This window comes from Puma concolor, chromosome C1 (genome assembly GCF_028749965.1).
Source record: "Puma concolor isolate L17-30 chromosome C1, mPumCon1.1.hap2, whole genome shotgun sequence".
Classification (NCBI taxonomy): domain Eukaryota; kingdom Metazoa; phylum Chordata; class Mammalia; order Carnivora; family Felidae; genus Puma; species Puma concolor.
Window position 1 is genome coordinate 33251160 of NC_141674.1, and position 17398 is coordinate 33268557.

A 17398-nucleotide genomic window follows, 5' to 3' on the forward strand; every position below is an offset into this window, starting at 1 on the left:
CTCCTCCTTCTTCTTTAGTGCTTAGAACTTCTAAAGAGCTCTGTCTCAGGGACAATTCTATTCAAGTCCGGTTTATTCATGTTTTACAGTAATAAAGACGGGTCCAAAAATGTGATTTGTCTTAGGCGCCCCAGGTAGTGACGGATCTAGGCTTAAAACTCAGAACTCCTTACCCTCTCCCTTTTAAGAATGAAGTTACTTCTAGAAAAAAATAAAACCATTAGGCCCGGTCTTTAGATAAGGCCAGGCGGGAAGCTATTTGATAGTTATAAATGCCCGCTAACAAAATGTATCCCCGAAGTAGCAAGCGTGCGCCCGGTTGTGACCATGGTTACTGCAAAGCCAACGGAATGAGCCGTACCTTCAATCCTGCCAAAAAAAACCCGCCCCACGACCCAAAAGCCAATGGTGTGCACTGTCTCCACAGGAAGAGCAGCCCCTGAGCCAATGGTGCGCGTCGTTTCTATGGTTCCCGCCGGAAGGATGCCTTGGCGTCCCTGCGGCCAGCGCGGTTGCTATGACGCTCCGGCCTGAGAAGGCACCTGCGGCTGGCAGCGGAGCAGCGGTGGAGGAGCCGTGCGACTCGGGACTCTCCAAAAGACAATTTCCGACCTGGTTCCTGAGGTTCCCCCTGTTCCCGCTTCAGCCCCGAGGAGGAAAGCGCCTACTCCCCGTCCCTTTTCAGCATTCTACGTCTTTCCCGTTCGTCTCCCCAGTATGGCCTGAAACAGGAGAGCCTGTCGTAGCTCTGCCTTTGTAGTCGCGGGCTGGAGTGAAACCGCCTGAAGAAGGGCTCGCCCGTCTCCTGGGACCCAGCCGCCCCAGGCCTTTAGGTTTAGGCTGCCTGTCTTGCTGAGAGAGAGCTTGGAACCCCGTCAGTCAGCTAGGCGGGCGTTCCTTTTCCCACCGCCCAGGCGAAGACTCGGCCCTGCACCGCCAGCCGCGCCTGAAGGTCCCGGCCCGGACGAAGTCCTCGGAGTCACGGCTTCCCCTGGTTGTAGGCTGTTTTCTGCCTTTTCGCCTTAGGTTCATCATGCGGAACCTTAATTCCCGATGAAGCTCTGGAGGCCTTTTGTATCTTCAGCATCAGACGTCATCAAGTCAGTTACTTTCTGCCTTTCCAGCTACAACCTCATCCATTTCTCTCATCACCCAGAGTGCCAGTTTTCTCATCCTGCTCATTCCACAGCCATTTTCACCCTTTCTTGTCCACGCTGCGCGTCACTGAATGTCCATTCGTCTCCACCACCTCTGCCATCTATAGACCACCTCCCTCTGCTTTCCTACTACAATGCTTTGGGTAGCTAAGTATTCCACATTCTGCAGCTCTGGGATCATTTGGAAGATTTTCTCTGTTTCTCTGCACTGTGGCAAGCTTCCTGTCTTGGGTAAACTAGAGACTAACATGGAGAAGCGCACATTGGTAAATACAAACAGTAAATTTCTGCAAGCCTAGTGTGTTTTGAAAGTGGAGGGGAAAACAACCAAAATGCATTTTTAGGCCGGTCCCAGGCTTATATAAAGAAAGAAGATTGTTCCTGGCTCAAGTGAATACTATGTTAGGTATACACGATTCTTTCATGCATGTGAAAAGATCATTCAGGATGATCATGTAACAGGATTTCAACTTTCATAAGCCCATATGAATTCAATGCCTTGATACGATAGAATTTTCTGGAGAGGAGATGCTTGAAACAGCATCTCTTGTGCCTTCTCTTCATGTCAGTTTCTTAACTAGAAGGCGTTCTTTGCTATGTGAGCCAAGAAACAGAAATGACGAGGAGTGGTTGAAAATAAATATTTTTGGCAAAGGAGCACTCTTAGTGGTCCTTAAAAGACTGGAACATAGGACCTTAAAAATAGAGTGAGTTTCATTTAGAGCCAGTGCAATTTCCTTTTAGTTGGAAAACTTTATTTAAATTGTCTTAAAGTATGTGTTCCTTGTTGAGTCTTACTATTTCTTTCTCAGTATTCAGATTTAAATGTAAACCATTTTGAATATATGCAAAGTGTACACTTTGAGAGGGTATTTTGGGAGCCAGAATGATTTGGATATTTTTATTTCTCAGGTCAATTAAATTATGACACTTATTTATGATATCTCATACTTACAGCCAGGTCAAGTTTCCAAACACTGAGAAGTTCAGCTTTCTCTTCTATAATAGATTGGGGGGGGGGGGGGGGGGTAGAAGTTCTGAAACTTTTTCAGTTGTTCACATTTAATGGATAAGTTCTAACTTTTGAAAAAGAGTGTTAGATGCTATATCGCAAGGGGTTTACCTTTCCCTTCCAAAATGTATATACTGAACAAACATGATGGCAACATTGAAAAGTAACTCTTTTTTTTAAGATTTTATTTTGAAGTAATCGCTATACCCAGCGTGGGGCTTGAAACTCACAACCCAGGGGCGCCTGGGTGGCGCCGTCGGTTAAGCGTCCGACTTCAGCCAGGTCACGATCTCGCGGTCCGTGAGTTCGAGCCCCGCGTCGGGCTCTGGGCTGATGGCTCAGAGCCTGGACCCTGTTTCTGATTCTGTGTCTCCCTCTCTCTCTGCCCCTCCCCCGTTCATGCTCTGTCTCTCTCTGTCCCAAAAAAATAAATAAACGTTAAAAAAATTTTTTTTTAAAAATAAAAAAAAAATAAAAAAAAAAAAAAAGAAACTCACAACCCCACAACACCCAGATCCGGGGTCCTATGTTCTACTGACTGAGCCAGCCAGGCATCCAAACAGTAACTTTTAAAAACTTTTCTTTCACCCTGCACAGTAGTTCTAAACCCAGGGGGTGATCTTGCTCCCCAAGAGATGTGTGGCAATGGATAGAGACATTTTTAGTTGTCACAGCTAGGGAGGTTAAGCGTCTGACTTCAGCCAGGTCACGATCTCGCGGTCCGTGAGTTCGAGCCCCGCGTCGGGCTCTGGGCTGATGGCTCAGAGCCTGGAGCCTGTTTCCGATTCTGTGTCTCCCTCTCTCTCTGCCCCTCCCCCGTTCATGCTCTGTCTCTCTCTGTCCCAAAAATAAATAAACGTTGAAAAAAAAAAATTAAAAAAAAAAAAAAAAGAATATCCCCCCACAACAAAGAATTATTCAGCTCAAGTGTCAACAATGCTGAGGTTGACAAACCCTGCCCTAACGTATCAAGTTTATTTTTCTCTTCTGGGTCAGTCCTTGCTCATGTGTGTGCATTTTTACATAGCTGTAATGATAGTGTACACTTTGACTTTCCTTTTCTCTTAATTTTATATTTTAAGCATTTAAACATTGCTTTCAATTTGGGGGGGGGAGGGGGCATGCACGTGCCAGCGCAAGCAGGGGAAGGGCAGAGGGACAGGGAGAGAATCTCAAGCAAGCTGCGCACCCAGTGTGGAGCCCAACGAGGGGTTCAGTCCCACCACCATGAGATCATGACCTGAGGCAAAACCAAGAGTTGGATGCTTAACCACCTGAGCCACCCAGACACCCCTATAATTCTCTTAATGTGTATTTATTTTGAGAGACAGAGAATGAGTGGGGGAGAGGCAGAAAGAGAGAGAGAGGGAGAGAGAGCATCTGAAGCAGACTCTGCACTCTCAGCACGGAGCCCAATGCAGGGCTCAATCCCACAAACCATGACATCATGATCTGAGCTGAAATCAAGAGTCAGACGCTCAACCGACTGAGCCATCCAGGCAGCCCAAGATGTCTATAATTTTTAAATTGTATTTGTGTAGAAGGAAGAAAGAAGGATTAGGGTGAGTAGCCTATCTGGATATTCCAGTTTTTGTGGCCATGCTATTTACGTTTGTTTCCTAATGTCATTCTAAGACCATGAGATCCCAACCTCATCTTTCGCTCGGAGCCAAAAGATGTGCTGTAGCACAAGGTGTGGTCCTGGCCCCTTCACCGTAGTTTGAGGGCACCTGTAGGGGAAATAAGAACGAGAAGCGATGAATCTACACCCATTCTTCTTGCCCTCGTTCCATTTAAAATCCCTTTTCTCTGTCTCAGCTTGCTTTGACAGCTTTACCAACTCATTCTTTACATCTGGAAGTTTTGAGGGGCCCCTAAAAGTTTTTAAGATACTTAATGAGCATTTATTCAGTATCTACTTTGTAGAGAATAGTTGTGTGTGCTTTGATATGTGGGTAATTTGAGGCACAGTTTAGATGTCAGAGCATTTATAATTCAAATAATGGATTTATATTGCTTTAAGGTCTGCTTTTTTAGAGTTTTCAATCTCCATTGAGTCCCAGTAAATCCCCTGGGAAAATGTGCATTCTGGGATGTCATAGCAGAACAGGCAGAGGGGCCCAAATGTTCAAAGTCATGGAAATAATCAGCAGCATGAGGGGGATCAGTGAGTGTACCGGCATGGAAGGCTAATGTCAAGGTGTGGCGGAAGACAAGGCTATAGAGACAGGCAGGAACCAGGTTGTGAAGAATCTCTGGTGCCAAGCTAAGGGGTTGAACTCTTCCTGAAAGCACTGCAAATGATAAGCAGCAAGTGATTTGCATTCAGAACGGTCAGTCTGAGGGCTGTGGATGGGGGCCAGCCTGGCAGCAGGGACATCAGTTACGGATACAATAAACTGGACAGTAAATGAGGAGAGCCTACACTAAGGCAGCACCGTTAGATAAGAGGGAGAATCTACACATTCAGGGACTGGTTGTTAATGAGAGTGGGATAAATAAGAAGGCAGGGCCATGGATGCCTCCCAGGTTCCTGGCTTAGGAAACTATATTGATGGTGATTTTATTAACTATTGAATACAGAAGGCAGAGCAGGTGGAAAGGAAAGATGAGTGGATTGTTCAAACTGAGTTGTTCATCAGACAATTAGATACGCATTGGTCTTAAATAGTAGACTCATTTTAGATTGCCTTCCTAGCCTACATCCTCTTCTTTGGAATTTGTACCTTTCCAGCAATCCTTGCTTAAAGAGTAGACTTTGGTTGGGGCACCTGGGTGGCTCAGTCGGTTAAGGGTCCGTGACTCTGGTCATGCATGAGGCACTCTGTGAGTTCAAGCCCTGTGTTGGCCCTGTGCTGACAGCTCAGAGCCTGGAGCCTGCTTCAGATTCTGTGTCTCCCTCTCTGCCTGTCCCTCCCCTGCTCGTTCTCTCTCTCTCTCTCTCTCTCTCTCTCTCTCTCTCTCTCTCACCCTCTCTCTCTCTCTCAAAAAACAAATAAACATTTAAAAAAGTTTTTAAAAGAGGAGACCTTGGTGGCTGTATTTATACCCCTACTTCCAACCCATTCTAGTCACAATGGACTGAATGAGGATTATACAACTAACTTTGGAGAGGGGGGCACAGTTCATTGGGTGAGCAAAAAATAATCATCCCTCTTTCATGAATTTGAACTAAAAGATAAAGAACAGAAATGACTTATCTGAAAAGTTAGATAGGCTTAACATGTGAATGGCTGTTTTTAGCCTGGCCGATGAGCAGGCAGAGAAAGTCCCATCCATGTAGAAAAGCTAGCAAATGGGGGCAGATTCATGTGGAAACGACAGAGCCGAAAGACCTCATGGGTCAGGCTAGACTAGTTCCAGTCTAGTCCAGGATGCGCTGCACAGTTCCATATCCAGCTCCTATGTAGTTATATTTATTTTCCAGTGTATGCCCTTGTGTTTTATTCTTTAAGTAACCCTCCTGTAGTAGTTTGGATTGGTTGGCCATGAGGGTCAGAAAGCTCAAAATAAAAATGGCTGGAGAAAGATAGAAATTTATTTCTGCCAAATAAGAGTCAAGAAGAAATCAGTCCAGACATCTTGAAATTGTCAGAGATTCACAGATTTCTTTTCTCATGATAGTATATTATCTGTGGCATGTGGCTTCTACCCCATGGTGTCCAGGATGGCTGCTCGAACTTCAGCTATCTTGTGTGCACTCCAGCCAGTGGAATGGAAGAACGAGTGAGGAAGGGGGAATCCTGTTCCTTTCAGGGCACTTCCTAGAGGTGGCACACAATTCCACTTGCATCCCATTGATCAGAACTTAGTCACATGGCTGTATCTAGCAGTAAGGCGGGCAGACGTGTGATCATTCGGGAAACCAGATTATCTTACGCTGCGGGAAAGGGAAGAATAAATATTGGAGGACAAAGCGCAGTCTTTGCCACATGCACTTGTGTTTGTTCTAACTTCAGTGTGTTTCTGTTTCTTCCCATTTTTTCTAGATAGATCTGGAGCTTCACAGAGATGGATTATTATTTAATGCTAACAATCCCATGAGGTAGGCATTATTATTAATCCACTTTGGGGGGAAACCAAAGTTTAAAGAAGTTAGGTGACTTGCCTAGTCATGAAACCAGAAAGTGGTGGAGGCAGGGTTTCAAGATGTGTCAGACTCCTATACCCAAGCTGTTAATGACCATAGTAGTGAGAAAGGCAGAGAGCCAAAGGCAGAGTTCTTAGGAATGGCAGCATCTCAAGGGGCTGTGGATGAAGAGGAGCCCCGGAAGAAAACAGAGAAGGAAAGGTCAGAGAGGTAAGAGTAAAAACAGGAGAAAGTGATGTCACAGAACAGAGAAGGGAAACACTTTCAAGATAGGAGTGGACATAATGCAGAGAGATCATATATAAAAGTTACAGAAACATGTCCAATTTGGCATTTTGAAGGTTATTGGTAACTGATTTTTTAAAAAATTTTTAACAGTTATTCATTTTTGAGAGAGACAGAGCATGAGTGGTGAGTAGCAGAGAGAGAGGGGGATACAGAATCCGAAGCAGGCTCCAGGCTCTGAGCTGTCAGCACAGAGCCTGGCGTGAGATCCAAACTCGTGAACTGTGAGATCATGACCTGAGCTGAAGTCGGAAGCTCAATCAACTGAGCCACCCAGGTGCCCATTGGTAACTGATATTTTGAGTATAGTAGTAAGAACAGAAGCCAAAATGCAGTTATTTGAGGAGGGGAAGACAAATTAGAAGGAGGACAGTAGCTTCTGAGGAATGTGGTGGGGTCAAAGGAGGGTTATTTTTGTATCTTTATTTTTAAGACAAACATCTTGAGCAAAGGGCGAGAGATCAGTAGAGAAGGAGATAATGAGTATACAGAAAAGAAAAGCTTTCTTGAAGAAGCCATAGGGACAGGATCTAGAACACAGGTGAAGAAATTTGCTTTGGTCAGGAGGATGGAAATCTCCTCCACTGAGGGGGAAAGAGAACAAGGTCTCTAATGATGAAGGCTAGTACCTTGCTGTAAGGGAAGAAGCTGACAAAGTTATATGATGACCCTAGTTTTGCTAGTGCTGTGGGAGACAAGATCATCTGCCAAAATAGAGGAGAGGTAAGACTTGGAGTTTGATGGGAGAGATGAAAGTTCTGAATAGCTACTGAGTGAAATGGTAACAGAATCTGGTAAAGAATGCATAGAATGATCTAGTAGCCGAGAAGCTTGTCTCAGGCTGCAGCCATGAATTTGTAGTGGCTTCAGTCGGCTTGCTTGTTTTATTTTTCCATACCAGCACTCAGCAAACTAAAATAGATGTAGAAAAGGCAAATGGTTGAACTTTTCTAGGGCTAGGATTTTCAGGAAAGGTGGGGCAAGGAGCAAGATAAGGGGGGACATTGATGAGAGGTTGAAATGATCAACTGTTGGGTCCAGGCTTGGCAGGAAAAGCCAAAAATATCTGGTAGTTTGAGAGAGGTAATGGTCCAGGGACTAAAGTCTCACTGTCGTTGTAAAACAATTATAGTTTAAGAGAGCAGTCACCTCACACCCGTTAGTATGGCTATGATATATATCACTGTATATATAAAACAAATATAACAAACGTTGTCAAAGATGTGGAGAAATGGGAACCCTTCTACATTGCATGGTGGGAACATAAAATGGTGCAGCTGCTTTGGAAAACAGTACAGCAGCTCCTCAAAAAGTTAAACAGAATTATATGATAACAATTCTACGTCTAGGTATATACCCAAAACAATTGAAAGCAGGGACTTAAATGGATATTTGTATACCCATGATCACAGAACTGTTAATTCACACCAGTTGAAAGGTGGAAACAGCCCAAATGTTCATTACAGATGAGTGAATAAACAAAATGTAAACACATGAGTGCACACACAGACAGGAACTAGAATATTATTTAGCCTTAAAAAGGGAGAAGGAGAATGTGAATGGGAACCAGATGATGGGAGTGTGGGGGAGAGGAGCATGACAAGATTTTTAGCTGTCAGCGATGAGGAGGACACATAGGGTACAAAGATCCAGACCTGGGTCCTTTTTTCTTCCTGTGTGAGATTCAGATGATAATTAGAATTCTATATTGTCCATTAAAACTATTAATGTGAAAATGATAAGACTCTGAAGAGCATAGCAAGAAAGGAGAAAAATAATAAAAAAATATGATTTTGCTGTTAAAAAAACAAAACAGTATTATTTCTGTGGACTGTCTGCAGTACAGTAATAATTATGCATATCACTACAATTTGGGTCAGATTAACTTGGTTAAAAGTTGTGTTTCATTTTAACAGCAAGTCTGATTCACAGCTGGAGGTTCTAGTAACACAAATACAAACAACTCCAGCAAGCGGGAATCTATGTTTCACCTACTATTATAGTGTAAACTGTTTTGTAGCATGACTACTTTGAGCTGAAAAAGCTAAAGATTATATTGATGGCAGGCTTATATCAGGAAGTTTTGGAAGAGAGCTGAATGATTTAGAAGTCACCAGAAATTATAAGCCATATACTGCGAGCACAATAATTCCTTGATGGCACAGGAGCAGTATGCGGTCTAGCTTCCAGAGGAGTCCCTGTATCTCTCAAATTCAACTGAGGACGCTTCTTTGGAATTTATAATTTTGCAAGGGGCCTTTGGGCGATTTTCAGATTACTAAATTATAAACTTCAGAACTGGGTATACAGAAAAGTGTGTATTTTTTTTAAACACACATTTGTATTGTGTGTGTGTGTGTGTGTGTGTGTGTATATATATATATATATATAATGTCATCATTTCTTTTTTTCATCATTTCTTATTTTAGAGATACTATAAAGCTGTTTGAAACTTTAATTTTCTTTGTGTTGTTGGCTACTTCATGTAAGTGTTCATCATAACTGGATAACATACCCATTAATTAACAGAACTAAATTACACTTTGTACAGAGACTAACTCTGGGTGTATATACATATCAGATTTCTTGCATGCTCAGTTGTGTGTGTGCGTGTGTGTGTGTGTGTGTGTGTGTACATACACATATGCTCATCTCTTCCACCAAGGCACAAGTGCAGTTAGAATACGTACTTCACCATCTTGACAAAGAAGGGATTGGACCCCTTGTTGCTACAGAAGAACCACTCTATTTTGTTTATTCCAGAATGAAGACAGGCTGAGCACTGCTACCAGAAATTTAGAAGAGCTTACAGTGAAGCACACGGAAGCAATGAAAGAAGTAAGAGCTAATAACATAAAGTTTTAAGATACCTGTGGTTTTGTTCATTGTCCTTCATTAAGCTGACACATTAAAAACCAACATTTGAATATTACTGTGTAGTTTGCAAAGCACTCACAAGTATAATTTTTTTCATGAACTATGCCAACAGTCTGCATTGGTTTCCAGTAGAGTACACGTACAGGATGTTACCCAGAAATGAATGGCTGAAGATCCCAACAGGTCTGCTCAAGGTGGCTTTCATTATCTTTGTTTCAATAACCCACCCTCCAGCCGACTCTCTTGCTTGTAGGCTTAGAAACCTGAGTAGTCAGTGTTCTGTAAGAGGATCTGTTTCTCAAAGATGATCTTGAATTAACCACACTCACAAAGAAGTTTATAGACAAATAGATACCAGCTTACTAACTGACGGTAAGAAACATAATTGTCACAGGAACGAGACATACATGTCCTGTGGCTGATGGATTCTTTCCCTGCAGGTACACTACATGGGAAGCCAAACAGATGTTTGGTTACAGATGTTTACTCGCTGAACAAATCATTCTAAATTTTTATAGCACTGGCTAAGATAGCCTGAATTCCACAAGAGGGCTAATCTATACCTGCCCTTACTTCTGGACCTGTTATAGACTAGAACCAGGGTCCCCAGCCCTTAGATGAGTAGATAATGACATCTTTTGTCTTTCTTATCACTCTTTTTGATGTTTCCAATACTGATCAACATACTTTCTGACGTATTCTTTCTTTAAACAAGTTAAGAAATTCAGATTGCTTGGAAATCACTCTGCTGTGTTTCATCATCTCAGCTCAGGTATGCAACTTACTGATTTTTAAATTTAACTCTTAGAGGACAATTTTATTTCCAAACTCAAAGAAGAATGCAGCTCCTTTAGAACAAAAGCAGGATAGCATAATAGACGATGCTATTATTATCTATAGCATAATAGACCAATAATAGACCATGAACTTTAACATTAGGCACAAGGGGGTGAAGCATTGCCTTTAGTACTGTCTTTGTGTGTAACCTTGGGTAAGTTACTTCACTTCTTTGAACTTGAAATTCCTCACCTGTAAGATGGGGATGATAATAGCTTCTTCAAAGAGATTTGTGAAGTTTACAAGTACATGTGAGGTTAAAGCACACAAAACATTTCACACACACATACTTGACACCTAGCAAGTATTCAATAAATTATAGGTGTTATTATTAGAAATAGGTAGGGTTGTTCCTGCCATTTTGAAGAGAAAGACATTGAAGATTAGCAGAAAGTTATTAAGTTGGGTGGCAGTGCTCTGTTACCTCTACTATACCACTCAGCTTTTTGTGTTTGTATTGTGAGGAGTTGTCCTCACAATTCAGTAAAACTAAATTCAGTTACTTTGGTAGTCTATCTCTAAGCAATTTGGCACAGTAGGTAAGAGCTTAGCCTCTGGGTTGGCCTGCTGAGTGTGAGGTCTAGCTCCTCCTCTTACTCAATCCTGCATGACACAGCAAACCCCTTGGAGTCCAGCCACCTTCTTCCTCCCCTACAAAGGGGGAGGATAACAGTTTCATAGGATTGTGGTGAAAAGTAAATATTTGATGTCCTTAGTACAGTACCCAGAGCATCGAGTTAGCTTTTAATCTATTATTATGAGCCACATAAAAGTACCTGTTGTGAAGCTGCCATATGAACCAGAAGCTATCTTTTTAATACTCAATAATTTATTTTAATGCAGTCTTCTATTAAGATTTCAGACTTCTTAATCATCATTGTTAGCATAGGAGTATAAACAATTATTGTGGAGATTTTTCTCTGTTTATGAGTATCATGACTATATTCCCTAAACTATAGATAAGGCAACTTGATTTAAAACCTGATATGTTAATGGAAAAAAAAAAAAAGTAGAGACTGTGACTGTCCCAGAAATCTGTGGTGATATATCGTCATATCTATGGGAAACAATGACTGATAACATAAAACAGCTGGAAGGAAGTTTAGGGAGGGAGACCCACACTTAAGGAAAGCTGAATTTTCTGCCTATTTCTTAGATTATAGACACAAGAGTATAGTGATCTCTTCATGACTCTTTCACTTCATAGACTTGATATGGGGTACTATATGATCCATGGACTAACAGTAAAAAAAATGTATTATTTTCTTTTTAGATGGAAAAGTATGCAAACCGTGTCCATACCTTAACAGAGGAAAGAGAAACATTGTCTCACGGTTGTGAAAAGGAAAACAAACAGTTTAGACATGAAGTTAAAGTGCTCCAACCGAAACAGGGTAATTTTTCCTTTTATAAAAATATAAAGTTAATTTTTTTTCTAATTCTGAAAGTAATATGCGACAATTATAGGAAATTGGAAAATGTATAAAAGAAGGAAGGGGAAAATCACTATATGTCTTCCACTCCAAGAAAAGTACTTATAATGTTTTGGGTGTATTTTCTGCCTGGTCTTTTTAAATTATCTGTTGTGAAATAGTCTGAAATGTGTGTGAGAGAGCACAGGATGGTCATTTCCTTCAGCCTCTATTAGAGCACTTACCACACTGTCCTAGTGACCTGTGTCAGCTCCTCTGGGGCAGAGATCTTGCCCTGGTCTTAGTGATTTCTGTGTTCCCCATCACACCTGCCCTGTAAAGTACCTAGCATATTATGGTCTCAGAAAATATTTAAGTACTACAAAGCTACAAAAGAAGATACAGATAGGACCCCTTTAGAATATTCTGTTTTGTTTAACCTCACAAATTAGATATTATTATTATATATGGTCAGTGATTATATCTACCACACATTAATTATTTTCTGTACTCAGCATTTTTCCTTGCATCTCAGATATTCTATTTGAAATCTTTTTTTTTTTTTTTTCATTTTAGAACTTCCTTTCATGAGGGTCTGCTGATGGAAGTTTTTTCTTTATTTTGAATCTCAGATGGAAAAGTTGAGTTAATCACAGGATATATCTCCTATGTACTACACTCTTGTTTATTTTCATTTCTTGTTTTGCATTGAATATACTGAGTTTCCTTCTGCTGGCTTAATAGTTTGTGTTCTATTTTTGTTTGTATAGTGGTTGCATTTTAAGAGTTTTAAGTTTTCTTCTGGCATTTTTAGCTATTCTCAGCAGAAGTGTTGTTCAGGGCTCTAAGCTGCCATTCCATGAGAAACAGAAGATGTGTATGTCCTGCTGCCAGCATAAATTAGCTTTTGAAGGATTGGTAAATAGGGGAATTATGTCATTTCAAGGCAGAAGTTCATATACAGTTTCCCCCAGCATGTTAATGATTTTGGCTTACCAGCAAGCAAGCCTTAGAGTTTACACATGAAACTCATTTGTCCCACATTATTCTTCTGGCCTCAGTTTGGCCACATGTTTCTCCTTGGAAGTGCTTATTGTAAAGATATCCCTAATCTTTGTGCATTTTGCCTTTGTTTCCATAACTCCACAGACTCAGCTCTTTTAGCTCACCTTTACAGCAAGCCTGGTTTTTAAAAAGAAGATAAAGCCCTATGTTTACTATAGTATTTCTATATTTGATGGAATTTGATGTGACTCTTTTAATGTACCAGTATAATTATAAGGATTGTCAGTGTTTTTTATAGCACTCTAGTTACACAATGACAGAGATTTAGAATGGTCTATACCAATCTGTTTTTTTCAAGAAGCGCTATTATTTTTAGTGAGCACTTTACAAAATACAAGTTTGTTTGTTTGGGGAACATAAAACTTAATTACTCCAGAAAAGCTTATATAATTGAAGGTTGAAGATAGAGCTAATATGACTAGATAATGGACGTAATGTTGGGTGGGAGAAAATCGGGGAAATCACTGGTGTCCCAAAGCTTTCTGGCCTGGGCATTTGGAATATTAGAGTTCCAGCTACTCAGGTGGGGGAGACTATGGGAAATCCCATTTGAGGAAGACCGTAAAGAGCTTGCTTTTAGACATGTACATTTTGATGCATGTAGTAGACATCCAAGTGGGAATGTCAAGTAGACAACTGTGTGAGTTTGGAAGGCACCACAAGCTGCAGCTGTGAATTTGGGAGTCATCAGTATATAGCCAAACCTAAAGCCTTGGGACTATAGGGATTATCTGGGGAGTAAAAGAGGATTCGGGGATGGGCCCTGGGACATTCCTATGTTTAGAGGCTGAAAAGGTGAGAAATTAGCCAAGGAGTCTGTGAAGAAGTGGCCCGCAAGGTGGGAGGAAAACCAGCAGAGTGTGGGGTCCCAGAGAGAAAGGACGACAGCGTTTCAAGGAAAGGATGTGAACAAGTAGGTCAGACATCACTGATAGGATATGTAGAACAAGGACAGATCATTCGCTATAGGATTTGGTCACATGAAGGTCATCAGTAACTTTGACAAGAGCTGCTTCTGTGGAGTGGTGGGTATGAAAGCCTGCTTGCAGTGAACTCAGGAAAGAGTGGTAGGAGAGGAAGAGGGGACATGGCAATGGTTGATCCCTTCTTGAAGCTGTGCTGTAAAGGAGAGTGAGGAAGTTGTGTAGAAGCTGGAGAGGGATATGAGATTGAAGGAAGATTTCTTATTGTTTTCATTGTTGTTTTTAGTGGGAGATATGATAGCATGTCTTGAAGATAATTACAACGCTAAGTTGGGAAGAAAGCTTGATGGGGCAATCAAGAGAGGAGTCAGCTGCAAGCATGTGGTCTTTGAGATAAGTGGGAATGGGATCCAGTGCACGAGGGGAGAGTTAGGAGCAAGGATAGTTTGTTAAATTGCACAAGAGATTTATAAGATTTAAAAGATTTTGGAATCTTTGAAAGATCATGGAAGCTGTCTTTGGAGTGTGCTTTTTTTCTCCGTGAAATAAGAAGCAGGGTATTCAGCGGAGAGTGAGGGCAGGGAAGGAGCTGTTGGAGACTTGAGGAGAGAGAGGAATGAAATAGTGGTCTAGAGCTCTAGAAAATATAAGAAAATGAGAGAGAATTCTGGGGAATTGTGGGAGGATTGCTGGGCAATAAGGACTCACTTGAGGCGAGTAGACATGAAGTGAGAGTGAAACCAATCAGCACTGGCTGTGCAGTTTTCTCCAGCAACATTCAGCTTCTGGAGTGAGGTGCAGTAGGGCTGAAGGGTTGGACTTAAACAGGCTGGAATTCTGTCAACCAAGTATAATGGAAGGAAAGAGGGGCATGGGAGTTGTGAATGTTTCAAGAGAGTGATGATAACAATGAACTGATTGGATGAATCTAAGCTAGTTAAGAAAGTGAGAACAAGAGTGGGGTAAGGAACATTGAGCAGTGTTTCAAGTCAGTGGATTATAGTTACCAGTATGGCCAAAAACTTGCTGACATCCAGCTACTAGAAGTACGTAGGAAGGGGTGATTGGAGAATGGGATGCTTGAAATTGCGACTGGGGAGTTGCTGCTAATGACTCCCATAGAATTACTATGGGAGTAGAGAATGAGATGGCATAGAGGACTCTTTGGAAGTTAGTTGCTAAACAGACTGAGAAGCCAGGGCACTACAATAATCTATCTGAATGTTGAAATCACCAAGAATTTTGGTAGGACTTGTTGCGTAATGTCATGCAAGTTAATTGGCTTGTCGGTGCCTGCATCCTTGTCCCATAAATGAGATAATCATGTTTCCTACCTCAGTGGCTTTTGCAAGGATTAGATGAGATAAATTTATCTTAAATGCTTAGTACAATACCTGCCACATAGTAAGCACTCAATAAAACAACAACGAATTTTAAAGTTATCCAATAGTAAGAATACCTACCATTTTTGAGAACCTTTTCCCATTTTTTTTTTGTTATTATTTCTGAAAGTTTGCAAACACCCTGGACAGATAGAAAGAAGAGTGGTAGTAACAGTATAACTGATTTTTAAAATTAATTTGCTGTGTAATTAAGAACACATTTAACATCATATAACAGCAATTATTTGCCTGCATTTCTTTTAATAGTCTTGTATTTGTTATTTCTTCCGAACAGAAGTGCAAATAAAAGAGGTTGAAGAAATGTTGTATCAAGAGGGCTTATCTGAAATAGCTCTGAGCAGCCCCAGTGAACAGATTGCATACTTACTGGTAGAAAGAAGTACACTCTTGCAGAAACTGGAAGCCCGGGGCCCAAAGCCAGAGTCACAACGGTGTATGACCAGTAAATTCCTGAAAGAACATCCCCAGGTATTCTGAAATTAACTAAGTAATTGAATAAGAGGCAGGCCAGTCTTTTAGTATTTGTTTTTTCAATCATTCATTCATTAAATTATAAGGAAGCCAGTTTTAATAATGCTTAAGAATATAAGTTTTAGGGCACCTGGGTGGTTCAGTCAGTAAAGGGTCTGACTCTTGATTTTTTTTAATTTTTTTTTTATGTTTTTTATATTATTTTGAGAGAGAGACAGAGTGTGAGTGGGGAAGGGGCAGAGAGAGAGGGAGACACAGAATTCAAAGCAGGCTTCAGGCTCCGAGCTGTCGGCACAGAGTGCGACGTGGGGCTTGAACTCAACGGACTGTGAGATCATGACCCAAGCCAAAGCCGGACACCCAACCAATTGAGCCACCCAGGTGCCCCTGACTCTTGATTTTGGCTCAGGTCATGATCTCACGCTTCTGCCTGAGTCTGAGCCCCACTGTGGGATTCTCTCTCTCCCCGCCTCTCTCTCTGCCCCTCCCCTACTCACATGCTCGCTCGCTCTCGCTCTCGCTCTCTCTCTCTCTCTCTCAAAATAAACTTTAAAACAAAAAAAGAATAAAGGTTTTAGATTGGGGTGGACTTCCCCTGCTACTTGTTTATGGTATGACTTTGCACAAGTTACCTTTTGTGAACCTTGATTTTCTCATTAATAAAATCTGAGATCCACTCAACTATTCCACAAGGTGATCATGAAAATGAAATAACATATATAAGTCTCTAGAATAGTACCTCACACATTTATTAGCATTATTGTAGGAGACTTTTTCTCCACAAAAATCTGTAGTACAAGGTAAAAGATTTATGCCATCTGAAAAGAAACCAGAGTATTAATTAACATTATTGTTTTTATTTATTGATAACATTCCATGTGCCAGGATCTGTGCCAGTGGATGTAGAAACAAAGTCAAGTCAGACATGATTTGGACTTCCAAGGAACTTACAAGCTAATGGAGGAAGGAAAAAAAGCCAGTGGTTACAGTTCAGTGTGGAAAGTCCCATGATAAAGGCACAGAAGGCTAGGGAAACTCAGAGGAAGGGCTGAGTCAGATGTGATGGGTTAGGGGACAAGAAAAGCCTTCCAGAAGAGGTGTTGAGTAGGATTTTGAAAGCTGAATAGGTGTTCATAAAGCAGCTGGGAAAGGCATTGCTGGCAGGGGAAACAGTGTATAATGCATACTGGTTCATGTGAGTGAATGCTAAGAGATGTGGCTGGAGATATTTTCAGGAACCACATCATGGTGAGACTCATATGCTGAACTGAAGTTTGTACTTAGCACCCAGCAATGTTCCTGGATCACAGTAGAGGCATAAAATCATTTTTTAAACGATTTTATTTTTAAGTAATTTCTACACCCAAATGCAGGGCTCAAACTCACAACCCGAAGATGAAGAGCTGTAGGCTACGCTGACAGAGCCAGCCAAGCGCCCTGAGGCATAGAAACATTTGGAATGCATAGATAATGGACTTGGGTGTAGAAGGTCTGGAGAGTCACTAAATAATTTTAAGAGGAAAGAGTAACGAGTTGATTCATGTTATTACAAAATCTGAGATTTTGATTTTTGGTTGTATTGAATCTATAAATCAGTTTAAGAGGAATTTACTATCTTAAAATATTGATGTGATCTGTGATCATGGAATATCTCTCCATGTATTTTTAAAAGTATATCAGTAAAGTTTTATGATTTTCCCTACAAAATCTTGCACTCTTTGTTACATGTATTCCTAGGTACTTCGTATTTTTGGATGCTATTAATAGCAAATGCTATCTTTTTTAAAAGAATTTAATTTTCTAATTATCTTTTGCTGGTATTTGGAAGTATAATTATTTTACATATTGGCCTATACCTAGGATTGT

At 41.1% G+C, this 17398-nt stretch overlaps 1 protein-coding gene across 7 annotated transcripts in view; it reads left to right on the top strand.

The window, feature by feature from the left end:
* Window positions 1–498: 498 nt before the first annotated feature.
* Window positions 499–17398, top strand: part of CCDC30 (coiled-coil domain containing 30) — a 128613-nt gene continuing 111713 nt past the window's right edge. For 2 of the 7 annotated variants that reach the window (XR_015254643.1, XM_086716661.1), the window contains exons 1-6: window positions 500–1100; window positions 6159–6214; window positions 9308–9382; window positions 10137–10193; window positions 11532–11652; window positions 15336–15529. Coding sequence is in view for 6 of the 7 variants with exons in the window: in XM_086716661.1 (XP_086572787.1) it covers window positions 9374–9382; window positions 10137–10193; window positions 11532–11652; window positions 15336–15529 (381 nt within the window). In the remaining variant the exon portion in view is untranslated. Of the gene's footprint in view, window positions 1424–6158; window positions 6215–9307; window positions 9383–10136; window positions 10194–11531; window positions 11653–15335; window positions 15530–17398 lie in introns of all 7 variants that reach the window. The other 5 variants (XM_086716658.1, XM_086716657.1, XM_086716659.1 and 2 more) reach the window with 5 other exon arrangements.